The 27667-nt window shown below is 38.5% G+C and overlaps 1 protein-coding gene across 3 annotated transcripts in view; it reads left to right on the top strand.

The window, feature by feature from the left end:
• Nucleotides 1-27667, top strand: part of LOC132816445 (E3 ubiquitin-protein ligase SH3RF3-like) — a 370186-nt gene that overhangs the window by 33746 nt on the left and 308773 nt on the right. Inside the window, exon 2 of one of the 3 annotated variants that reach the window (XM_060826039.1) lies at nucleotides 20716-20812. The exons of the other annotated variants lie outside the window; for them this stretch is intronic. Coding sequence (XP_060682022.1) covers nucleotides 20807-20812 — 6 coding nt within the window. The 5' untranslated portion in view covers nucleotides 20716-20806. The remainder of the gene's footprint in view (nucleotides 1-20715; nucleotides 20813-27667) is intronic. 3 annotated transcript variants of the gene reach the window in all.

Here is a 27667-nt window from a genome sequence, read left to right on the forward strand (position 1 = left end):
GGCCCTATATTTAGGAATAACTGCTTGTTGAACCAGAAATGAACTCTGGAAATGTTAGAAAAGGCAAAATGAAGAACTCTTATGACATGTTATGCATCGTATACTTTTCAGATGACTGATATGGTTTCAAGTCACATTTTCATAGTTCCTGATGTAACACAATCCCCACATCTGTATTTTAATTATGTAATTTTCCGAGAGAAATGTATTCTTGTTAAAATTGTCATAAGTCATGGATTTTGACAGCTATCTTGAGAGTTGGCTTTTATGAAATAACTTTAGTGATATACCATGTCAAGAGAGATATTTTGAGTGGATGCTTGTGAGATTTAACAGGTCAGATTATAAAATGACCATGACCTTCATGATGCTAAATTATTCATTTTAGTAATGCAGCTGGGGTTGAGGGTATGGTAGGGAAGGACCTTTTATTGTCGTGTCCAATTTGTTAGAAAAAATGTGAAGAGAGAGAAATAAATTAAGAAAACAATATAGCTGATAAATAAACTTATACCACATTATTTAATTGCTGGTCCTGGTTTCAGGAGATGGTACAAGAATGATTGGCCATTATATATGTCTAGATTCAAAAAGGGAGTGGCAGCATTCTGAGGTGCACTGTGCAAAGGCCTGCCTTGTTTCTACAGAGCTTTGTCTTTGTTGGTTTATTAAATGTTTGGCACTCTAGCCTTAATTTTTCCCACTCCCCATGCATTGCCAACATGTTTTCATGCCATCTATAACCATTCATATCTCTTCCTTCCCTCATGACCCCTCCTAGCCTCCATGCCAATTTAATACCAACTCATATCCCCCACCTTATGACCCTTTGCCTTTGACACCTTCCATGTCAATCACCTGGTATTCACCATGGGCAGACCTCTAAAAGCTTTGTTGCAATGAATTGAAATTGAGATCTAAGTATCTATCACAAATCATTCATCACTATAAATAAACACATTTTCTCATTCATAAAAGCCCATTTAAAATTTAAAAATTCCCTCAAATACTCAATCCCTCTTCAAAACAAATCTGCATTTATAACTTTTAATAAACTCTTTGACCTGTCAATCAAACTGTGATCATACAACTCCTGCAGTAACAATGTTGGTCATGGAAAGGAGCAAACCATGAATAATATAATGATATTTGTTGGGGCAAAATTAGCAATCAGCAGTTGAATCTCCCTGAACAATTTGTTTCAGCTCTTACTGATACAGGCAAGCTTTTAAAATGTTTATTTTAAAGGATTGGGGATTTAACTAAATTGTCAGTTCTGCATAACTTATCCACCCTTCCTTACATCACCTTATATCAAAAAAGGTTGAAACTTTCAATGCAGGATAAAGTCCAAGTGGCCTTGCTGAGTTTAGCTTTTCCTTGTGGGGGTCATGTTATGCCTTTCCTTCCCCTACCACTGAAAATGGGAGATGCACTTCTGAATCATGATCCCATCGGCCATCTTCAAAAGTTTGAAGAATCACAAAAGGTCCTTCAGAAACCTGGCCCTAACAGATTCACTTGGAAAGTAAATAATTTCATTTTGAGAATGCAAAACAACATTATTTGGAGTTTTGGCTAAAGTCCTCTGGACCTAATGGCTTGCATCCTATGGTACTAAAAGAGATAGCTACCAGTGGATAGTGATAACAAATGCATTGGTTGTAATTTACCAAAAAATCATTGGATTCTGGAAAAATGCCAGTTTGGAAAAAAGTTTGTTTGGAAAATACCAGTCTGTTCAAAAAAGGGGGGAGGCAAAAAAAATAGCCTAACCAATTATTTTTGGAAAAGTGTTAGAATCAGTGACTGTATTAAGAAAGTAATAGCAGCACATTTAGAAAACCATAATCAAATCAAGGAAAGTTTGCATGGCTTCATGAAAGGGAAATTGTGTCTGACTATTTTCTTGGAGTTTTTTAGATGGAGTCTCAGCCAGAGTTGATAGTGGGGTTTTATATTTGGAGGTATTATATTTGGATTTCTAGAAGACTTTCGACAAGATACAACTCAAAAGGTTAAGTAACAGGATAAGACCCCAGGGTGTTTGAGGAAACAGAGAGTGTGGATGAGTTCTTTTTCAGGTTGGTGACCCTGTAACCAGTGGGGTTCCACAGAACCCGTGCTACGGCTGCAGTTATCTATATTGTATATTAATAGAGGAAGAAAGCAAATGTATTTTAGCCAAATTTGCAGACAACACAAAACTAGGTGGAAAATCAAGTTATGAGAAGGATATGTTTTACAGAGAGATACTGATAGGTTAAGTAAGTGGGCAAAAAGTTGACAAATGGAGTATGGACAAATGTGGGAAAATGCAACGGTGTTCATTTTGGAAAGGAAATGAAAGATTAGAATATTATTTAAAGGGAGAAAAGCTGTAGAAAGCTGCAACGCAAAGAGACTTAGGGGTACTTGTGCGTGAAACGTAGACAGACGCAACAGGTAATCAGAATCTTGTCTCTTAATTCAAGGGGGTTGAAATGTAAGAGTAGGGAAGTCTTACAGCAATTATACAAGATGCTGGTGAGATTACATCTCGAGTACTGAACAGTTTTGGTCCCCTTTACTTAAGGAGGGATGTCATTTCATTTGAGTCAGTTCAGAGAAGGTTCACCAGGATGATCCCCAGTATTAAGGGATTGCCCAATGAATGGACGCTAAACAGGTTGGGACTCTACTCACTGTTTGAAGAATGAGAGGTGATCTCATTGAAATGTATGGAATTGTTAAGGGGCTTCACAGGGTAAATGTTGAGAGGATGCTTCCCCTCACAGGAGAGTTTAGGATCAGAGAGCAAAGTCTCAGAATAAAGGGGCATCAATTTAATACTGAGATAAGGAGGAATTTCTTCTCTGAGGGTTGTGAGGTTTTGGAACTCCTTGCCACAGAGAGCTGTGGGGTAGAGTCTGTTTCTATATTTAAGGCTGTGATAGATTCTCGATCAGTGTAAGAACCAGTGGTTATGGTGAAAGGGCATGAGAGTGGATAAGAAGTAGGTTGGAACAGACTTGGAGGGCTGAAGGACCTACTCTGTCCCTATTTCCTATCATCTTATGGATTTCTTTACCCCCATTGCTAATGCACTCAAGGGAAGTTTGAAGTGTTTTAAATGAATGACTTGAAATAGACCCATACACCAGCAAGCAATACTGCTTTGTGACTTGCTATGATTAAATCAATTTTGATATGCACGATCAATGTGCTTTTACTGTCTTTATAGTGTCAAGTTGAAGCATGTATGTGGAAAAAATTAATTTTCTCTTCATGACAGATTGTCATATGTTGCAGTATAAATAAGCTGCTGTCTGACACTGAGGAATTACAGCATCTCCTCAAACTGAACTTGCCTAATAACCATTGTCAGGATAAAAAAGGCGGTTTGTCCAAAAAATGAATGATGTTGCTGGGGGTGATCAGTGCACTTTCTGCTGCAGAATGTTGTGAGAGTGGCTCGGGAAAACACTTCAGATGTCTCTCCTTGATCACCATAGCTGTGAGAACGTTTAAGAAGAGACCTCTCCATTTTATTTGACAGTCACAAGTGCAAATTCTCATTCTTACAATCATGAAAATGTAGTTTGGGGATTTGAGGGTTAAAGATACTCAACTGCAATATTAGAGTATCTGATGCATGTGCAGCTGTATTATATAAACATATGATGGTCAACAATAAATCTTGAACTCTGATTTGAACAGAGCAATCAATTTTACAACATGTTTAAAAATAGATATGAGTTTAAAACAAATTGAGCTGATTTCTGAATTGGCAGAAAATGCTTGAAAGACAGAAGTATATGGGCGTCTACTCTGAGTATATTCAAATTAGGGCAGCATGGTGGCTCAGTGGTTAGCTTGGGAAATAAATCCCTGCAGTTAAAGGCAGCATCTTTGATCAAAGTGAAACATCATGACCGATGTCAATATTTAAGTACTTTACCTGACAGCTCCAGTCATTAACCTGTGTGCCTTCAAACTGTCCTGAATGAAACTTTGCAGAGACGGGATCGTGACAGAATCTACTGATATGTTACTTTTGAAGGATTTAGCTCCCTGCGGGCAGGTCAAAGCTGCCTCCTCTTGCCTTGCAAGGTTTAACTCTATATCATTGATACTTTCTGACTGTGTTGAGAAGTTTTATTCTCTGTATTTTGAGACACAAGGCATGTAGTATGGACATTCATAATGAATACAGTTCCAGCTAATTTGCTTTCCTAAATATCCAAACTATGTCTTCCCCTCTCTTTAAAGATGTGAGTAAAACTTCCTTTCTACCCTCTGCCCAGATGATTTTCCCTACAATTTGCATCCTTCATTGGCTGAGGGAGTCTGTGAGTAAGCCATTCCTGGATCTTTGCAGAGCACCTCTGAAACCTTTCACAGGGTTTTCATGCCTCTTTGTAGCAAAGCTTGTGGTATGTCCATTGGTCTACCTCACCAGTTCACTGTGTGAAAAATCACATTGGAGTCTGCGCTTAATGCAGCGTCACACGGGCTTTCTGCTAAGCCTTTAAACTAATGAGATGTGGAGACAACAGCCCGATTATATTAAGTATTTTTCATAATAAGGCAAGAGTCTATCATTCATCCTTTCTCAGTCCATTCAGGGTGAAAACATATTGCGGTCAAAAATTTGAGAGGATTTTCTGTCTGAATTGGAAGGTATAAAATAATTTCATTTCAGCTTTGCAGATGAGGTAGTCCGTATTACAAGATGCCTGGGAAATGGTTAGCTGGTTATTCTCAAGTAAGGAAGTGGGTTATGATGGAAAGAGACTGAAGAGCAGAAAAAAAACATAAATGGATTTAAAGCAACAAAAAAAGCAAGAAAGATAACATTCCTTTTTAACAGTATACCAGATGTAACTGTGAATACTGTATTTAAAAAGAAAACAGAGCAGCTATTATTCTGATCTGGCAGCTGCAAAATGGAAAAAGTGAGCAGTTTTTGGGAAATGTTTCAAAATATTGCATCTCTATTCCATTTACATGTTAACAAAGCAGGTACTTGGTTACTCAAACTAAGGAATATATGATCTAGGAACAGGAGTAGGCCACTCAACTCTTTAAAGCTGTTTTGTCATTCACACAGATGACGGCTGATCTGATTATTCCATATTACTGCTGTTGTGTAAGGATTTTCAATCCTGGCGCAACATTGATATTATCAGGGAGGTGATCCACATTGGGTGTAAATAGCACAGTGTGGAAAGAGTTGGTTGGTTAATTAGAATGTTGAATGAGAAATAAAATGATAATGGATTAGATGGTCAGAAACACACGCAGGAGATTGTGTTTCAATAACATAACAATAATATTAGGACCTGTTAATCCTACATTTTACATCTGATTACCATGTAAAGTTTTAATTAACATGAATATGCAATAAACAGATTTCTAAAGAAGGCTAAGTCTGAAGACAGTTGCTCACCTCCTTAATCAGTCTGCCTTGAATCAAAACTCTTGAGACTTGAGTGTAAAACAACGCAACTAAAGATAGTGGCAGTGCAGCATCTATTGCTGAGAAAACTTTCATTAATGAAGATCTAGAAGCAGATCTGAAGTCATCTGGAGAACAGAAAAACTGACAAAAAGCACTTCTGTTAAAAAAAAACGTTGGTACATAATTTAAGACCAGTTAACAGGCAGAAGAGTCACCGAAATGAACAGAAAGCTACTGCGGAGAAACCACCAAAGACTACTGTAAGTCAATAAAAGCCTTCTGCAACCAGTGTTAGGGGAAGCAAACTCTTAGGGGAAAACGCTGTGAGAGGAGTAAAAGTCTACTTTCAGTGTAGAGGATAAATTTAGATTGAGCACTCACTCACAAATGAGACCAATTACTGGATATTCAGAGCAGATTTAATCTGAGAGGAAAAGCTTGAACTCTACCTCTTAGCTTTGTTGAGAGATTTCTGACAGTGATTTAGCAGGATTAGACTGTTTACTCATGACAAATTTAACAGTAAGCAAGTTCATTAGAAAGAGGCTTAAAATAAACTAACTGGAAAAAAAATCAGGAATAAGAATTATTTCTGGAAATGCAAAGTTTCAGAGCCATAACAGTGAAGTTAAATCTTTATTATTTCAGTTGTTTGGGTAAAATATAAATTTTATTCAGTAACTCAAAGTTTTATGATTTTCTACTTGTTTATTAAAAGCATCATAGTTGAAAGAAAGAGTACACATTTGATTATATCGTGATGAATTTTGTGCAAAAATAATATAATGGTAGCCATGTTTGATAGTCAAACATCATTGAATCTTATTGATTCAAGCTACTTTGAGAAGATTTCTATGGACAGATCTTTTGGAAATACTCTACCGTTTTACAAAAGGTATATCTTAATTTCATATCTAGTGAGGCATCATAATGGTAATAAAAAACAAACTTCATATTGAAACAATATTTAAACCAATAAAAACGTTAACAGTCTTCGGATTTAGCACCATTAACAATCTTTATAGCAACAAGGATTCAACAACTTAAAAATGTAAGGCAAAACAATGGGTATCATCAAAGGAAAGCAAAATCCTAACAATCATTATCCAAATTTTCTCTTAAAGTATATACCAACAGTCACTCAATGTAACAAAATTTGCTAATACTGGTCTTTCCACCAGAGAAATTCCAGTTATCAGAACCATTTGAAAGATGAGCAAATTTATGAATGGGAAAAACACAATTCCTGAGGTTTCAAACAGCTTCTGGATTGGAGACTAAATCAAATATGAAACAGGTCAGCAGGCTTTTCTGTGACATGCAAAGAGCATCACAGCACATGTTACATAGATAATAGATCAATGAGAAACAAATTACATTTGACAACTTTTATAAGAGTGTTTGGTCAATATTTGGTCAAAAGTGGGCGGCACAGTGGCACAGTGGTTAGCACTGCTGCCTCACAGCGCCAGAGACCTGGATTCAATTCCAGACTCAGGCGACTGACTGTGTGGAGCTTGCACATTCTCCCCGTGTCTGCATGGGTTTCCTCCGGGTGCTCCGGTTTCCTCCCACAGCCCAAAGATGTGCAGGTCAGGTGAATTGGCCATGCTAAATTGCCGGTAGTGTTAGGTAAAGGGGTAAATGTAGGGGAATGGATGGGTTGCGCTTCGGCGGGTCGGTGTGGACTTGTTGGGCTGAAGGGCCTGTTTCCACACTCTAAGTAATCTAATCTAAATTTCAAGAATACCTAAGATCACAATTCAAAAGTGGGCACCTGCTCCTGGTAGAGTCTGTAGATAACATCATTAACAACCTGTATGTACTATCTTAACTATACAGTTGTGAAAACTTACAGCAGCAGCTCATTTGTAACAGAATTGTCATTAGTCTGTAGGATAAAATCAGTCACTGCACTACTTCAATCAAACGAGGAGCTAACTCACTAGAATGAGCCGATCAAAATCCAGTGGATACTGAGTTTATGAAATTGTTCAAGAAGCATTATGCAACATAAGTTCTATTTTCATGTGGAATGTTCTACAATGTTGATTACTTAATTTGACTAGACAGACCTGTCATCTGAAAAATATACCACATGTGATGACACCAAAGTGAATTCCTAAACAATGTAAGCACCAATTGTGTTTAGAATCCAAACACCACCAGTGAAATCCAAACTTCCCATCTTACTCCAACAATATGTTCATTTAGGTCACTTAGTGAAGATATGCTACAGTTGACAGAACATATCAAACTAAATTATTTTCAAGATAACTTATACATTTATGCATTGGAACAGAACATTGAACAGGTCAATACTCCAAAGGCAAGTTTTGGTTGAAAAACAACTAGCTATGTGCATTTGAACAACACCACTCTTTTCTTGGAAGTTATGCCATCACATGATCCAACTGCTATTGGTAGAGAAAAATAAGCAACATAATTTCCTCATGCACCCCTACAGCTACAACAATACAACACATCTCCACAAGTACTGCACATTCAGGGTGTGGGATCTGGCTGCCAGACTAATTAAATCTCTCAGCTAAAGGAAATCAGGAGGGTTAAAAAGCTCACCACCTTTATTTCAAGTGTTTATATTTCTTGTCCTATATTCCTTAGCAACCCATTGACACAGATGAAACAAGTCAATTATTTGGAAAGGACAGGAGAGATGAGCATACAATTGGATAGTAAATGTTTTACAAAGAAGTAATCTAAGTAACCCATCTGAGAATGATTAACATTTGTATACAGATGTGGAAGGGGTCGTATTGCATAGATATTTAAGACCTTGGAGCAACCTAGGGGTAATATCACAGTGCTGCTCCCCAATGGGTATAAATAACACAATGCAGGCAATGTTAGATAGCTAGATAAGAGATTGATTGATAGAGAGAAATGAGAGTGTATTAGATAGAAATATATGTAGAGAATGGTCTTTGAATAATTAACAGTAAGATTAAAGCCTGGTACATCTGTGATTACCATGTGTAGTTATATTTTGTAATAATATGCAGTAAACAGATCTAAGGAAGCGTAAACTTGAAGATCATCCTTGACCTTGCTTTCTACTTGACTAATCTGGCTTGAACTCAGTCTTTAATGGCATAAAACATATTGCAAGAGACCTACCTACTCCCAGTGAACTTTCATCCTCTTATTTATCAAGGACTTCTGCTTAAATATACTCAAATGTTTTGCCCCACTTCTTTTCAGAAAGGGAGCCCCAAAACCTCATGACCCTGAAACAAAATATTTCACTTCATCTCTTATTTTGAAAGAATGAACTTTAGTTCAAAGTTCTCCCGCAAGACAGATCCTCTACACATCGAACCATCAAGACTCCTCAGAAATTTGTACCAAATTGCCTCATACAGTTGTAAACTCCAGTGGTTGCAAGTCTACCCTGTTCAACCTTCACTCATTACAAAACCCTCACATTCCAGCCATTAATCTAATACATCATCTCTGCAATTCTTCCAATACATTTACATTCATTTGAAATAAGGAAACTGATGAGGTATACAATATTCTGTATGTGATCTCACCAGTGACATGTATTATTAAAGTATTGCCTTCTGAGCTTTGTATTAAGTTCCCCTCCCAATAAATAATAACATTTTATTTGCTTGTTTAATTTCTTGCTGTACCTACATTTAACCTTTTGTAATTTATGCATTCGCATATCCAGATCTCTCTATATCTCAGAGCTCTGCCATCTCTCAATGTTTAGAGATTATGCTTTTATGTTTTTCCTGTCAAAATGAACAATTTAACTTTTGCCACATTATAGTCTGTTTACTACATTTTTATCCATCTCCTTAATTTGCCTGTGTGCTTTTGTAACCTTATTATGTCCTATTCACAATTTACTGCCTATCTTTATACTATCAGCAAATTTAGTAACCATATCTTCACTCTCTTCATCCAAATCATTTACATATATAAATCATTAGAAGTTGAGGGCCCAGCACTGGTTGCCATGGGATACTACTCATTACAGTTTGCTAATCAGAAAAATATTTATGCTTCCTGTCTGGCTTGCTAACAGGAAACAATATTCTATTTATTTCAAAATGTTATCCCTTATACCAGAAGCTATTATTTTTGACAATAAACTTTGAGGTACTTTATCCAATACCTTCTGGAAATACAAATACATTATGTCCATTGGTTCGCCTTTATCCTCAGCATGTGTTAATCACTCAAAAAACTCCAATATATTGGTTAAATATGATTTACCTATCAAAACCCATGTTGACTCTGGTTGACTACCTTGAATTTATCCAAATGCTTTGCCATAATATCTTTAGAAGTTCAAACATATTTCCTCTGGCATTTGTTAATGTGCAGTTTCCTGCTTTCTGTCTCCATCTCTTTTTTGAGTTAGAGTTGCATTCACTTCTTTCCAACCGACCTTCACTGAATTTAGTGAGTGGTTTTAATATTTCAAAATGCGTTAACTATGTCACCAGTGACTATTTTTTATACTCTTATGATAAAGCCCATGAGAACTCAGTCAGCCCCCAGCTCTAACAATTTGCTCTATTCCATGATGATTGTGATTTTACTGAATTTCAGTCTCTCTTCCATTTCCTGATTTCCAGCTATTTCTGTGATGTAACATATTCTTTGTAAGTCAGCTTGATGCAGAATACCTGTTCCATTCAGCTGCCACCTTATTTTCGAATTCTAATTCCCCAAACTCATTTTCTATAAAACCAATGCTCACTTTAACTCTTTTATAAAAACACACCCTTTGCTATACATTTTTATTGTGAACTTTCTCTTGTATTCTACATTTCTTTCCTTCCTTATTAAACTTTAATCATTCTTTGTTTTTCATATCATATCCAATCTTCTGATCTGCCATTAGTAATTTGCACAATTATATGCTTTTCCTTTTCTGTCTAATACTATCTTTAACATCTGTTTTAGTAACCAAGAATGATGGGGTGGGCCCAACCCCTGGTATTTGTTTTTTGTTGGAATATATTCTGTGTGTTCTAGAATATTCTCTTAAATCCATACCACTACATCTCTCTTAACCTATCCCTTAACCTAATTTGCCAGTTCATCTTTAGTTAGGGTTGCTTTTATGCCTTAATAATTGCCCTTAAGTATATTTAAAATACTTGAACCCACTCTCTTTCTAGACCTAAATCATCATGATTGTTGTGACCTTCACTGTGATATCATTCATTAAGTGAATCTTATTATAGAATACCACACTTAGTTTACAGTTGACTATAGACAGTGCTACTCTAAGAAACTTGTAAAACCATTTTATGAACTCCTCACTTAGGCTGCTTTTGCCGGTATGATATCTTTCCAGTCTATATGTAGATTTAAAATACCCATGATTATTATGTACCTTTCTGATTAGCTCCCATTATGTCTTCTCTTAACCACACAGCAAGGCACAGTACATTCTTATGGGTCCCCTACATCATGTTTACAAGAGATTTCATGTCTTTATAATTTCATAATCTGTAGCTGACACTTTCTGAGTGCTTGTTCAGACCATCTTGCTACTAGATTTAATATTTCTTACAGTGAGACAAAGAGAAACTGATGAATGTTTACTTCTGAGAATGCCAGAAATGACCTATGCTGCATTTATGTTCCAAATCACCAGGCGGAATGCGCAGAGGGAAAGAACTCTGCATATTTGTATAGTAACTGAAACATTTTGATCTGTGAATACATAAGATATGTCACTAAAGAAAAGGAAACAGTCTTTGGATGGCACACCAGTGTGGCAGCTTGTTCTAGCTTCAGTATTATTTCATAGGCCTTGGAAATGACTTTCCCAAATATTCTGTTGTTCATGTGTAGATATTGAGTATCAGTGAGCTATTTGATGGTGTGGAAAATATCGTCTTTGCATATTCAGTTCACAACAATAATCAATGGCTACCCATCAGCAGGAGAAACTTTGGCCATTTTATTCTCTCTCTCCAAAAAGTGAAATGCTGAACACCAAATCTTTGTAGTTGTCTCCAGGTAGAAGGAGATGCCAGAGGTGTGATGGGGAGAGAGACGACACCATATCTTGGTTTTGTATTTATTGAACTTGATTCGTGAGTCTAAGTTCAGTTGCTTTTCAGATTTCTCCGGGTTTACATGAGAGTTTCTTTAAGTGTAAGTGTGAATGCAACATTAGTTTATTGTTGACCTTAAATTCTAATGGGAGCTTAGTTTTAATGTGCTAGAGGAATGTTAACATAGCACTTCTTTAATTCTTCCAGGAGATCGTCTTCTTATATCTTGATAGTGGCTTGGTTCCATTCTGACACAAAGACTGACTGATATGAAAATAATTCTGAGAAAATACATTACTGTGAGTTCCCACATAATACTGCACTGTTTAAAAAACACATTTTGACCATTGATATTGGTGGGATGCTGTGCAGATTTTAATGTCATTCTCTCTGAAAGTTACCTTGATGGTACTGAATAAAAACCATTCCATGTTACTGAAATGGATTACTTTTAGGAAGTTGTCATGACCAAGACCTGTTTAGTCTATTCAACCTCTACGCTAGTGAAATCTGTGTTTATGTGAAGTTGTATGTATTACACTTCCTGTCTAATCCACATTACTAAAGATGACAACATATGATTTAAAAGCCCATTTTTCACAATCTGAATCCTTCCAAACTATTACTCCTGTATTTTCCTTTACTGGGAATCATTACATTGTATACTTTGCTGTTAGTAACATCTTTAAGACATATTTCTTGGGTTATCTTCCGGCTAGGCTGTAGCTACCAGTGTTTCTCTAGAAGGGTCAAGTGGAAAGCTTCTTCTCCTGGGATTTAGTGCATTATCTTTGAGAAAATCATTAAAATAATTCCACAGAGGCCGGTATCCTGACACCAAGTCACCCTTTATTTACACATGCATAGTACTTGAGACTGGTTTGGCTTTGTCAGAACCAGTTCTCAGAATGAACAGAACTTCTGCCACTCCTGTTTATTTTTTTTTATTTTATTACCACTCCTGTTTATATCTGTCAGCCAGGGCTCCCTGATTGGATGAGGTTAACAGCCTCAATCAGGGAACTCATTCAATGAGGCCCACCTCCAGTCTTGTTCATTAATGCAGCTTGTGACTGATGGACTTGTATTAACAGTTTTAAATGTAGAGCTTGCAAAGTATTTGAAGTGCAGCATTCTTTATATTATGTATTCCACTAAATTCCACTATCAAACAGAGGGACAGGATGTGCTTGAGTGTCAAATTACTGCTGCAGAGTTAGGGTTAGATGATTTTCTCTCCCAATTACCCTGAAAAGGTTGACTCTTGCCGCAGCTCAATTCCGCAGCTTCTGACTGGCCTGCGCTGTTTTGTCTGAGTGGCCACTGGAAGTTAGCGCTGAGAATGAATAGTCAAATAAATGGTTTTGAGCCGAAGTCATTTTGTTTTGTGGACATATTGTGGAAACTAATTGCAGAAATCTGTCAGGAAAATATGGTTAATTCAAAGAACTATACTTTTAAATAGAGTTATTTCACACACATTGAATCTTTCAGATGCAAATAGCTGTTGGATATAAACTTGGCCTAGATTATTTCAAGCTATAAGAAAGAAACTCTGTAAAGTAGTTGTTTAGGAAGAAACCAGTTAATAAATAAAAAGGGATTTTCAATTACATAGTACTCTACATGACTTTAGAAGATCTAAAAGCATAATATAGCCAATGAAGTATCCAGATCATGGTACATTAGGCTGGAAATTACAGGACGATGGTTCCTTACCTCCACCCCACTGAGAGAAAAATCAGCAGCTAGTTGGAAGCCTGCTCTACAGCCATAATGCACTCTGGGCAGGCTAAACAAGCACTGAGCAGGACCTCTGCCCTTCAGAGGTGGAGTGGTGGGGGGGGGGGGGGTGGGGGTGGTGATGCATGTGTGGTGTGGCGTGGGTACCCTCCCTATATTACGTAACCCCTCCTGCAAAAAAATGCACAAGGTATGGACACACAACATCCAGCCTGTTTACCAATCTGAAAACATATAATACTTTCATTTCGGGGAATGGGAAACCACGTTTTACAAATCAAATAAATCCAAGAAAATGAAACATCACATTGAAAGCAGATAAAATGACCAACTCAGAGCCCTGAGGTAATCTATGTTGATGCCTGAGTGAGAGGATTCTAGATAAAACTGCGAGGTATCTTTGCTAGAATATTAAAGTTGCCAGAATCCATTATTCTGGCAGACATCCTCCTCTCAACATTAAAAATCAATTTAACTCAATATTTAGCTACTGCCGATTTGAATTTATTCATGGAATGTGGGCATTGCTGGCTGGGTCAGCGATTATTGTCTATTCCTGATTGCCCTTGAGAAGAAATGAAAGCCAAAATTGCTGGAAAGACTTAACAGCATCTGTGGAGCGAAACCAGAGTTAATGTTTCAGGTTCAGTGACCCTTCTTCAGAACTGATAGTATCTGGGAATTGAAAAGACGATGGTGAGCAATACACACCTTAACTCTTTTCACTGTGTGGACCTATGGTATAGCAGTGAGATCTGGAGAAATCTTAGCAGCTGCACAACTTTGGAGACCTGTCTTCTTGAACTGCTGCAGTCCCTGAGTTTAGGTACATTCACTGTGCTGTTTGGAAGGGATCCTACAACAATTGAAGGAATGGCAATCTGGTTCCACGTCAGGTGTGTGCCTCATTTTGGATGTTATGATGAACATTTTCATGCTGTTGCTCAAGAAGTCCAAATGTTAGACTCAAAAATAAATCTCCAGTATTTCAAGAAGATATCCTGGGATCTTTTCAATTGGGCCCATGTTTAACATCTCATAAGAAATTAATTTAAGTGATCAGGTTGGGCCTGATCAACCCCGCCGCTCCTCCTCCCCTCCCCACACCCCTCACCTTCCAGAATTAGAGAGTGCAATATTGTCAAATTTAAGTATTATTTCTGGACACTGGAGTGCAAAGACAATGCAGCACTATCACTCAAAACTGAATTGTCTTTCTAAAAGATCCTTGCACAGGCTTTGCCAATTGCATTTACAGTTGTTATTGAATCCTGGCTGTTGATTCTTTTTTTCCTGATCAACAAAGCACATTATGGGCAGCAGAAAATATCATAGAAATCTGTGAATATGAGAAAGATACGTTTTTGGTGTAATTCATTTTAAGATGTTCCACAGAAGTTCTGCTTGATAACTTCTGTCTATCCCCAGGAAATCCAAATATTCCATTAATTTTCAAATTGGAACAACAATAAGTCAGTTCAGGGAAATTGCAACTTGAAAATCTTCAAACCTGAACCAAGGTAGAACTGCACTTGGAAGCAGGAAAGAAATGACAGAAAACAATTTTGTGTTTTGTGAGTGCCATCAACTGTAAGTTCTTGCATGCTCCTCAGTAAATTACCATGTTAAGCCAATTTAGTTCAACTGTGTGAACTGTGCATTGTGCAGAAGATGATTTGTGTGAATTGCCCTTTGCCTTAACTCTCTCCTGTAAATACTGGAGGCTATTTCAGAAAAGTGGGAAGGGTACATGGACTGAAGGCTCTATTAATGATTTTCTCAATCGTTCATCAATGAGTGCATCTTTGAATGGAGACAAGATATTGATTTGATGACCCATCCAACAAATATAAAATGACCTTGAGGGAATCTACATCATCCTCAGGACAATGCCTTTGGTAGCTACAGGGTAACAATGTCCAGAAAAGTACCAATGAAATTTGAAAACTTAACACGATTCAGTTGTTTGTAGAGCCTTAGGAAAGAATTAAGTAATCAACATTGGTCAACGAATGAATTATTTGAGCTGTATTTCTGGCATTTACCAAATTCAAATGAAAATACTTGGAGGATGCAGGATGCAGGAGTGAACTCCTAAATCTATTTCATAAAATACAAGATAATGATTTAGGCCTTGATCTACATAGTTATATTATACTCCTTCTAAAGTCTGCTTAAAGGAGCTTACAATGGTGAATGTTGACCACAAATCTGGCTAACACCATTTCATGTTGTCTGCTTGGGACAATTAGTAACAAATGGGAGCATGCCAATCTGTCACCATGAGCAAAAAAACAGTGGTTTTTAAAAGGTGCAAGGGATGAGTATTTTCATGCTGCAGCTACTGATGCAGTTTGACAGAATCCAGCAGGGAGTGAAAAGGCTCTCATTCTTATTTTAGCAAATTCCTAATCTTCATGGTCCTAGGAGCTGGTACCTAAAGTGGTGAGTGAATTAACATCAGGCTTCAGTCCCTGACATATGAGATCTTGGCAATCTTTGAATATATGTTTTATTAATTTATTCTTCACGTGTTCTGCCAGAAACATACTACTTCCTATTTTAATCACACTTTCTCACACTAGGCCCATAGCCTTAATGTTATGAACTTCTCAAGTGCTCATCCAGGTACTTGTTAAAAGTTTTGAGATTTCCAGGCTCAATTCTCCTCCCAGGCAGTGCATCCCAGACCCCAACGCCGTCTGGATGAAAAAGCGTTTCCTCAAATCCCCTCAATCCTTTTGCCTTTCACTTGAAAATTATGCCCCCTTGTTATTAGCCTTGTGACTAAAGGAAATCACTACTTTCTATATGCCTTGGCCATATTCCTCATAATCATCGACACCTCTGTCTGGCCCCCCACCCAACTTCCCTGTTCCAAAGGAAACGATAACTCGAGCTTCATTTCAGCTGAAATGCTCCATCCAATGCAACATCCTGGTGAAACTTCTTTGCACCCCTTCCAGTGCAATCACATCCTTCCTATAGTATAGTGACCAGAACTGCATTCAGTACTTCATCTGTGGCCTAACCAAAGTCTATATTGCTCTAACATGATCTCCCTTCTCTTATAATTTATGCTGTGACCGATAAAGGCAAGCATCCTATATGCCTTCTTAACTACCTATCAACCTGTCCAACCACTTTGATGGATCTGTGGACAAGTATCCCTAGACCCTCCCAAGCATCCTAGTGTCTTGCCAGTCATTGAATACTCCCATGTTTTGTTCCTTCTTCCAAAGTGAATCAGCTCACATCATGTATTGCTAGATATGGGCTACTGGGTGGAGGAGAAGGTGAGGTGAAATAGAAAAAGGGCTAGGGGGCCTAGTGAAGGGACAAAAAAAATTATGGCCTAATGTAATTTCATAGCAGTGGTTCAGTTTCTACCCATTTTGTATTCATGTTGCTACTGTCCCTTTTATTTCATGAACCATGAGTATGTTCACATATATATTGTGCAACACTTATGACATACCTCTTGAAAGCCCGTGTACACCCCAGCAACAGTGCTATTCTCATCAATCTTCACAATTTCCTCATCAGAAAATTGCACTGAGTTAGTTAAACACAATATGTAAAGCCATGCTGGCTCTAGTCCTGAATTATTATTTCTTGCAACATTCTCACCACAAATGTTTAAACCGCCTGGCTTTAGTTGTTGAGCTTGTCTTTATATCTTTTTCATACAGGGGTGTAATTTTCCAGTCCTCTGACACCATCCTAAAATTTAAGAGGTTGTGACATGATGGCCAGTGTCCCTAAATTCCATCCTTATTTCTCTCAGTATGCTTGATATACCTCAACTAGTTTTAGTGATTATCGATGAAGGGCTAATGCCCGAAACGTCAAAGTTCCTGTTCCTTGGATGCTGCCTGACGTGCTGCGCTTTTCCAGCAACACATTTTCAGCTCTGATCTCCAGCATCTGCAGACCTCACTTTCTCCTTAGTGATTATTTACTCTAGGTACAGACAGTTTATTCCCTACCACCTCCGAAACAATGTTAAACACTTCAAGTGGTTAAATTACTTCCTTGTTTTTTTACCAGGATCTGAGTAGTATCTTCTTTGGTAAAGACATTTGCAAAGTATTCATTTAATACAATGCCCCCGATTCCACAGAAAGTTCCTTTTTGTTTGTTCCCTTATTAGCTCCACTCCTCCTTTTTCCACCTTTTCTTTAATTTATATGTTCATAGAAGCCCTTGGGATTTCCTTTTATGTTGGCCACCACTCTCTTTTCATATTGTCTCTTTGCTTCTCCTAGTTGGTTTTTCCCTTTCCCTCTGAATCTTGAAAATCACACAACACCAGGTTATAGTCCAACAGGTTTATTTGAAAGCACTAGCTTTTGGAGCGCTGTTCCTTCATCAGGTGGTTGTGGAGTATGGGTGATAAAGGAGCAGCAATTTGAAAGCTAGTGCTTCCAAATAACTCTGTTGGACTATAACCTGGTGTTGTGTGATTTTTAACCTTGTACACCCCAGTCCAACACCGGCACCTCCAAATCACCGCTAAGTCTTGCCTACTGAGACTGGTTCTCAGTTCTATTATCTACCTGGCATCTGTCATAAGCACACTATTCCTACTTCAACCTATTCTCTCTTTCTTTCAATATCCAGGGAATGCTGAATTTGTTTGTGTCACATTTTTCTTTATTTGGAATATACCTTGACTGTGCCTAAATTCCCCCACACATCCCATTACAGGCAACCCCTTGTTCAATTACAGTTTAGCTTGATTCCAGTTTATCTCTCCCAGATTCATTTTCATCTCTTTGAATTTGGTTTTCCTCCCTTTAATTACTTTAACTGTAGATTGTTGCTTCTTCTTTTCCATAACCAACTAAACCTCATGATTGCTGTCAACCCCTATATTTATCCTACTGACTCACTTACCTCACCTCATTCTGAAGATTTAGGCCCAGCAGTGCTTCCTTTTTAGTTGGACTGCTGTAGCAAATTTTCCTGAACACATTCTAGGAACTCTTCTCCCTCTCTGCTCTTTATGCTACCACTACCCATTCAGACGGAACAACATAGGAACATAGGAATTAGGAGTGGGAGTAGGCAATTCAGCCCTTCAAACCTTTTCTGCCATTTAACATGATCATGGCTGATCTTATCCTAGTCTTACCTCCACTTTCCTGCCTGCTCCCTGTAGTCCTTTATCCCGCTTTTCATCAGAAACGTATCTATTTCTTCCTTGAGTCTGTTGATTGATTCTGCCTGCACTGCACTCTTGTGGCAGTGAGTTCCACAGATTCACAACTCTCTCAGAGAAGTAATTTCTCCTCACCTTAGTTTGAATCCAACTCCTTTCACTCTATATATGTATGACCTCTTCTTTGAGACTGTCCCATAAGAGGGAACATCTGTTCAACATCCACCTTATCAATCCCCTTTATCATTTTATAAACCTCAAATAGATCCCTTTGCTCATTCTTCTGAACTCCAGTGAGTACAAGCCCAAGATAATTGAAGTCCTCCATTATAACTATTCTATAGTTCTTGAGTCTCACTAATTTCCTTACAAATTTGTTTCCTTACAATATTGTCACTAATTGGTGGCTGTAGATTACACTGAGCAAGTTAATTACAGCCTTTTGTTTCTTTGCTCTGGCCAAGTAGATTCTGCTTTGACATATCTGCAACATTCCCATGTATGTTCAGTAACCCCATTCAGACTTTATTACTTTTTCTCTTCTGAACACACTTTTTATGACGTTGCTGACTTGTTTGCTGAGCTGGTCAGTTTGTTCACAGACATTTCGTCACCACACAAGGTAACATCATCAATGCGGTGAAGCATTGGGGTTCTGTTCCACTTGCTATTTATGTGTCTGGTTCTGCTGGGGTTTTTCCAGTTTTGTTGTTGGTATACGGGGTTCAAATCTACTTGTTTGTTAATGGAATTCCAGGTTGAGTGCCAGACTTCCAGGAATTCCCATGCAGGTCTCTGTTTGGCTTGTCCTTGGATAGATTTGTTATCTCAGTCGAACTGGTGTCCTTCGCTGTCTGTGTGAAGTGATAAACGTGATAGCTGTTCATGTCTCTTCATGGCTAGTTGGTGTTCATGTACCCTGTTAGCTAATTTCCTTCCTGTTTGCCCTATGTAGTGTTTTGGCCAGGAAGGAAATTAGCCAATGGGGTACACAAACACCAACTAGCCACCAAAAGATATGACTAGCTATCACTTGCATCATTTTACATAGACAGTGAAGGACACCAATTCGACTGGGACAACAAATCCATCCGAGGACAAGCCAAACAGAGGCATGCATGGGAATTCCTGGAAGCCTCGCACTCAACCTGGAACACCATTAACAAACATAGTTTTGTACCCCATATACCAACAACAAACTGGAAATGACACCACGAACCCCAGCAGAACCAGACACACAAATAGCAAGTGGGACAGGACACTAACGCTTCACCAGGGGCCCACTGATGATGTTACCTTGCATGGTGATGAAATGTCTGCAAACAAACTTACCAGCTCAGCGAACAAGTCAACAAATACATCCACAACCTGAGCTACAAATCTTCTCATACTCTAAACACCTTATATCTTAATATTTTAAAGTCTCATGCCATGGGTCTCAACCAATATTCTCTATTCACCTTGGTGCTCCTTGATTATACCCCCCCCCAGGGTTCACACAACACTGACATGTTATTTTCAACTCTCCCTAACAGCACTTGTAAATTACACCAAAAAGAAATCAATCCTGGCTCATAATTTGGTGCAACCAATCTGACCAGCACAGGTCCCGTCTCCTCCAGGGAAATCTAAAGTTCTTCTTCCTGCATCACCTTTCCAGCAGCAGATTTCCCAGCCTTGTAACTGCATCATTTATTTGGCAGCTGCTTTTATTGTTGACTGCCAGGAACAAAGATGGTGGAGCCCATATAATCACACTGCAGGTCAGGGTCAAACTCCTGAAATTAACCTTTCAGCCTGTCATAACAATATGGCAGAAAGGAAATCCCAATGCTCCGACATAAGCTGAGGATTTATACTGGGATAAAATGTAATTGAGTGAAGTCTGGCAAAGCAGGAGGTTAGGAATCCACTAGAATTCTGGCAGCAGTGGTGGGGGCAAAGGGGAGGTGGTTGTTGGTGGTTGTAGCAAATTTGAAGTGTTGGCGAAATTTGTACAGAAGCATAGACTGGGTGAGTCGAGGGTCCCACAGACTGGGTGATCTAGGAGCATCATGCAAATATAGACTGCAGAACTTGAATTATCAATAGGAGCTGCTTAGATGTTCATTTGTTCAGAATGATCAATGCCTGGCATTTGCATGGCATGAATGTCAAGTCCCATTTATTAGCCATAGCCTTGTATTTTGCCCAGGTCTTGTGGCATGTGGGCATGGACTATTTCAGTAACTGAGATGTCTGTTGCATTTTGTGTCTTTGTTGCCGAGTCAACAAAGAATACCTCCTTCTAAATCCTCTCCCATTCATTTTTTTAGATTTGCCATGTTTGTGCTGCCACCAGTAGCAGCTAACGTTGGACAATTAAATATTGTGTTCATATCTTGAAGGAGCTTGCCTCACTTTAATATGAAGGTAGGTTCAGTAAAAAGTATTAAGGCAGTTGAAATCTTAAGCTGACAATGAGCCAGAAATTCAATTTGACTTTAATACACAGCAGCAATATAATATAAATTTGGAGTTAAGCTATCCTGAGTCATAAGAAAAAAAGAGATATTAGGCCAATTTTTCAGTTCAGTAGAGGAACAGTATAGTTTGTCCAACAGATTGTGTTTAGAACTGGATGCAAATGTGAAGTTGGCTGAGGTATTGAAATTGGAGAGCTTGCCTTGAAGTTGGCCAAGTTGGTGTCTGCACTCATTACTTAGTGTCTGAACTCGACTTTTATGAGCAGGAAAGGAAGCAATCAAACCAATGCTTAATTTCTTTTGGATTTCAGTTAAATATTTTCAAAAGGATTATCTGTTCGATCACACCAAACAAAATCAAAGAGTAAATGCATTGGAAGCAGTTCAGAGAAGGTTTACTAGACTAATACCTGGAACAGGAATGTTGTCTTATGATGAAGGATCAGGCAGGCTAAACTTGGAATTCAGAGGAGTAAAAGATTACTAACTGAAATGTGTCAGATCCCAAGGGGTATTGTCAGGATAAATGTTTCTTCATGGGAGAATCCAGAACTCTAGAGGTCATTGTTTAAACATCAAGGATCATCCATTTAGAATGGATGGAATAAAATTCTTTCTCTTATTGTGTCATAAATCTTTGAACTCTCTTTCCGAAAAGTTGCTGGATGCAGAATCATTATTGTTTTAAGGTAGAGGTAGTAAGATTCTTGTTAGGAAAGGAGTTGAAAGGTTATCAAGGGTAGTTAAAAATGTGGCTTTGAAATTACAGATAGTTTAGCCATGATCCTTTTGAATGATGGATCCAGTTTAAGGGGATGAATGGCTTAATTCTAATTATCTTTGTTTACATCATAATTTCATTGTATTAGTACCAATAGAATAAGACTTGTAGTGTGTTTTAAAATTGAACCTTTTAGTAATTCAAATTATAGTAATTTGATATTATGTATTTAAATACCAAAGGATACCCTTGCACATTGAATTATCCAACCACCTATTTATAGCAAAACATCAAGTCTATAGATATCGTTCAGAATGTGGTTACATTAGAGACTGCAGAGTGATTCAATAATGTAATCGACCGTTAAAGTTTCCCTATGAAATGTGAACTGTCCATTGACTTTAACGTCTGGGTATTAGCTGTTCAGCCACATTGTCAGAGATATCCCACATGATCTGTGTTTTTTAATATCTAATGTTGTTAAAGTTATAATTTGCCATATATTTCTGATAGTGGTGGTGTCAGGAAAAACTATTCCATTTATCTATTATTCTAAATAATGTCTCCTTGCAGAGACTTCAAGGTTACTGAAACTCCTCATGTGATTCTGACCACTGGTACTCAATATCTCCCACATCAGGTACCAAAGGTTTGCTGTCTATATAATTGTCATTTACGTGAAGTATGAAAGAAGTCATACACTGAATCAAACCATGCTGCTCTCCCTTGTAACTTGGAGCTTCCATTTCATCAATAACAGTAATATTTTCATGAGTCAGCTTTATTCCTTTGGATGCCGAAGAACTAGCATTAGCTCGTCTTCACAACATATTTATCTGTGCTTAGTTTTGTCCATTTTCTTTGTTCTCTCTATGGCTTCATGTAGATGGTAGTCATGGTCTTGTTCATTCATGAAAATGTATTGCTGGAAAAGTGCAGCTGGTCAGGCAGCATCCAAAGAGCAGGAGAATCGATGTTTCGGGCATGAGCCCTTCTTCTCCTGTTCCTTGGATGCTGCCTGATCTGCTGCGCGTTTCCAGCAACACATTTTCAGCTCTGATCTCCAGCATCTGAAGTCTTCACTTTCTCCTCTTGTTCATTCATCCCAAAGACCTTGATATCATCAGCTATGCTGACTGTTCATTTTCATCCTTATATGTCTCATCAATTTTTTGTTGGAACACGTTCTGGCTTACTTCAATGCCAAAGTGTGGATACAGAAATTTGTCACATCCAAAGGGTGTGTTCAGTGTTGCCAACAATTAAGATTCTTCATCTAACGTTTCGTTCCAGTATATTTTTCTGGCATTAAGTTTGCTGAGAACCTTTTTATTGCCAGTGCATGCATGATCCCTTCCAGTGGTGGAAGGTGATATGGTGATTCCTTTTTATTGCCTGATGAAGATCTTGGGGATCCAGGCAGATTTGTAGGCTGTCATTTTGCTTCTCTCACTCACAACCTTTCACTCACAATCTGTAACCAAACAGTTGGCTCTGTGACTCTAATCATCATTATCTTCCATCTCTTGGAGCTCTGATACTTTGTTGTAACCAGATTATAGCACAGTAATGACTGATGTCCCACACTGAATACCTTTCTTTAACTTATGCATGTTTATTTCCTAAACCCTATTGCAATAATATAACAGTATAACAACACTTAACATTCCATTACAGCAAGATTGTTGTTAAAATGTGGAATGGTGACAGTGATTATGTTCTGAAGAAATTATATTGAATTTGAAACATTAACTCTTTCTCTCCCCATAGATGTTCCCTAACCTGCTGAGTTTCTTCAACATTTTCAGCTTTTATTTTGGTGTTAAAGTTATGCTGGTTATTATTCCTGCTGTGGGACGATAGTGGAGACACCAGGGCTTGAAGAGGCAAATAAAAAAATAAAATGGGCACATAAAAACAAAGGAGTTTGTTCAGCATTGTCACTAACACTTCTTTGTTTTATATCTAGCTATATATGTGCAATTTAAAAAAAAACTTTAATTCATATGCAGTTCAATTTTTTAATCTCAGTTATAAATTCCTCATCAACATAGAGTCACAAGAGATACAGATGGGAACAGACACTTCGGTCCAACTTGACTATGCCAATCAGGTATCCTAAATAAATCTAGTCCCATTTCCCAACATTTGGCCCATATCCCTCTAAACCCTTCCTATTCATATAAGCATCCAGATGCCTTTTAAATGTTGTAATTGTACCAGCCTCCATCACTTCCTCTGGCATCTCATTCCATACTCTGCGTGAAAAAGTTGTCCCTTAGGTCCCTTTTAAATCTTTCCCCTATCAAATCTATGCCCTCTGGTACCGGTCTCCCCCAACCCAGGGAAAAGACCTCGCCCATTTACCCTATCCATTATAAGATTTTATAAACTTATATAAGGTCACACTTCAGTCTTTGATGCTCCAGGGAAAACAGACCCAGTCTATTCAATGTCTTCCTTTGCTCAAACCCTCCAACCCTGGCAACATCCTTGTAAATCTTTTCTGAACCCTTTCAAGTTTCACAACATCCTTCCCATAGCAGGGAGTGCAGAATTTCAGACTGTATTCCAAAAGTGGCCTAACTAATGTCCTATACAGCCACAGCATAACCTCCCAATTCCTAGACTCACTGTATTGACCAATAAAGACATGCATATCAAATGCCTTCTTCACTATCCTATCTACCTGTGACTCCACATTCAAGGAATTGTGAACCTACATTCCAAGCTCTCTTTGTTCAGCAACATTCCCAGGACCTTACTGCTAAATGTATAAATCCTGTCTAGATTTGTCTTTCCAAAATGCTGCAGCACACATTTATTTAAATTAAACTCCATCTGCCACTCCTTGGCCCTTTGGCCCATTTGATCAAGATCCCGATGTACTCTGAGGTAACCTTTTTCGCTGTTTACTTCATCTCTAATTTTGGTGTCATCTGCAAACGTCTAACTATACTTCCTATGTTCACATATGAATCATTTTACATCAATGACGAAACACAGTGGAACTAGCAGTGCTTCTTGTGGCACACCACTGGTCACAAGCCTCCATTCTGAAAAGCAACCCTCTACCACCACCACTGTCTGTCTTCTACCATCAAGCCAGTTCTGTATTTAAATAGCTAGTTCTCCCTGTATTCCATGTGATTGAACCTTGCTAACCATGAGGAAGCTGAAAATGTGTTGCTGGAAAAGTGCAGCAGGTCAAGCAGCATCCAAGGAGCAGGAGAATCGACGTTTCGGGCATGAGCCCTTTTTCAGGAAGAGTCAGCCTTCATTCCTGAAGAAGGGCTCATGTCCAAAACATCGATTCTCCTGCTCCTTGGATGCTGCCTGACCTGCTGCACTTTTCCAGCAACACATTTTCAGCTCTGATCTCCAGCATCTGCAGTCCTCACTTTCTCCTAACCATGAGGAATCTTGTCGAACACCTTACTGAAGTCCATACAGATCACATCCACTGCTGTGCTCTCATCAATCCTCTTTGTTACTCCTTCAAAAAATCAATAAATTAAGATTCAAAATATTATCATGCCACAAATGTAACTATGTCTGCCCCCCAGCAGAACTCTACTATAAAGACAATATAATCACAATGTGATAAGTTTACAATGAAAATTTTATTAGGGTGGCACGGTGGCACAGTGGTTAGCACTGCTGCCTCACAGCGCCAGAGACCCGGGTTCAATTCCTGCCTCAGGCGACTGACTATGTGGAGTTTGCACATTCTCCCCGTGCCTGCGTGGGTTTCCTCCGGGTGCTCCGGTTTCCTCCCACAGTCCAAAGATGTGCGGGTCAGGTGAATTGGCCATGCTAAATTGCCTGTAGTGTTAGGTAAGGGCTAAGTGTAGGGGTATGGGTGGGTTCCGCTTCGGCGGGTTGGTGTGGACTTGTTGGGCCGAAGGGCCTGTTTCCACACTGTAAGTAATCTAATCTAATCTAATCTAATCTATAAATGTAGACAGAGAAGTTTATAAGAGAAAGATAAAACCAAGGACAGATTTATAGGGCAAAAATTCCAATTCAGCCCCTGTTGCATCTTCAGCATGGGTCAGAAAGAGCCACAAAATGGTGCAAAGTCTAGTTCAGTTGATTAAAAGGAGGGAATTTCTTTGGTGCTGAAAGCAAAAATTACAGATGGAAATCACAGCGGGTCAGGAAGCATCCATGGAGAGAGGGGAAGCTAATGTTTCAAGTCTAGATGACTCTTCTTCAGAGCAGATGTGAAGTGTAGAGGGGACAGGACTTATGCAATAGTGGAAGGTGGGGGGGTGTGGATTGCTGGGGGAGAAAGGGTATTCACAGAGCAGATTAAGTGAAAGCAACAAAGATGTACACGGTGAAAGAAACAGTTGGACTTCCTGTCGGAGGGAATACCAAACCTTCTTCAGGGTGGGCATTCCTCCCAGAGATATGATTAAATACAATGCAGGAGCAAATTCCTGCAGATGTTGGAATCTCTATCGAAAGCAAATAATGCTAGAAATCACAGTAGGTCAGACAGCATCCATGGAGAAACAGCAAGCTAATGTTTCATGTTTAGTTTTTTGTAATTCATTCACATGATGTGGGTATTACTGGCTAAGCCAGCATTCATTCTCCATCCCAAATTACTCAGAGGGCACTTAAGAGTTATCCACATAGCTATGAGTCTGGAGACATGTGGGCCAGAACAGATATGGGTGGCAAATTTCCTTCCCTACAGGGAATTAGTGAATCAGGTGGGATCCCATATTCCGAGAGTTGTTCCTACTATCTTCTACTCTGAAGTGGTGCTGTCAAATTTTGCAAAATTTTCTATGATATCCTTGGGTAATGCATTCATTGTTGCAGTGCTTAGGTACGTAGACTAAGTCTGGATCAACTGTTAAAAGTCACACAACACCAGGTTATAGTCCAACAGGTTTAATTCATCAGCTCCGAAAGCTCCTTCATCAGCTCCGAAAGCTAGTGCGCCTCCAATTAAACCTGTTGGACTATAACCTGGTATTGTGTGATTTTTAACTTTGTACACCCCGGTCCAACACTGGCATCTCCAAATCATGGATCAACTGTAACCTCCTTGGGTTCATTGATCCATTTAGACTTGCTCGCTGCTGGCTGAGAAGGTAGTAAGGACACTACATGTAGTGTCAGTGGCTCTGGGCAATGGAGGAAGAAAGATCAAGCAGGATTCTTTCCCCTGATCACTGATTAAAGAGTGCTGCTCAAACATGTAAATTTCAGATAAAAACAGGCTTTGTCCCAGCAGGAACTTTGGAAAGCAATCTGATTACATGAGAAGCATAGCTATTAGAGTGTTAGAGAGCTACCTTTATCTGTAAATTGTATCAACGTAAAAAGTCACTACATTCACTGAAAAGTGGTTCAAAACTTCATAAAACATAATTTTCTGTCAGTGAATATTCCCTGTATGTATGACTGCCAGTTAAGCAGGACAGATTAAGTGTAATGCTGTTTTAACCAAGATGTAGCTCACGAAATCACTCTCATGATGTCAGGCTGCAGTTTCTATCTGAACTGTTTCTTTGGCAATAACAATAACTTGCAATTAGATAGTGAAAGCACCTTAAAGCACTTCACAGGAATGTTAACAAATAAAATTTGACACCAGAGATATTTAGTCAACAGCTGGACTTTAAGGAGTGTTGTGAGGAGGAGAGAGGTAGTGAGATATAGGAGGGATTTCCATTGTTCAGGATCTAAGTAGCTGCAAGCATAACTTTTAATAGTGAAAAATAGTGAAGGTGCTGGTGTTGGACTGAGGTGGGCAAAATTGTTGGACTATAACTTGGTGTTGTGTGATTTTTAACATTAGTAGTGAAGTGATGAACACTGATAATGAGCAAGATAGAATTGGATGAAGGCAGTGTAGGGCTGGGAGGTAAAGAGATAGGATAAAACAAAGACATGCAGTAGTACCTTTCACAACTCCCATACATAGAAACATGATAACTAGATAATCTGCTTACTGTAATGTTGATTTGAATGATAAGTATATGCAAGGACACTGGAAATAACTCCCTTATTCTTCATTAAAATATTGCCTTGGGATCTTTTATTTCCAACTGAGAGGGC

Source organism: Hemiscyllium ocellatum, chromosome 6 (genome assembly GCF_020745735.1).
Source record: "Hemiscyllium ocellatum isolate sHemOce1 chromosome 6, sHemOce1.pat.X.cur, whole genome shotgun sequence".
NCBI lineage: Eukaryota > Metazoa > Chordata > Chondrichthyes > Orectolobiformes > Hemiscylliidae > Hemiscyllium > Hemiscyllium ocellatum.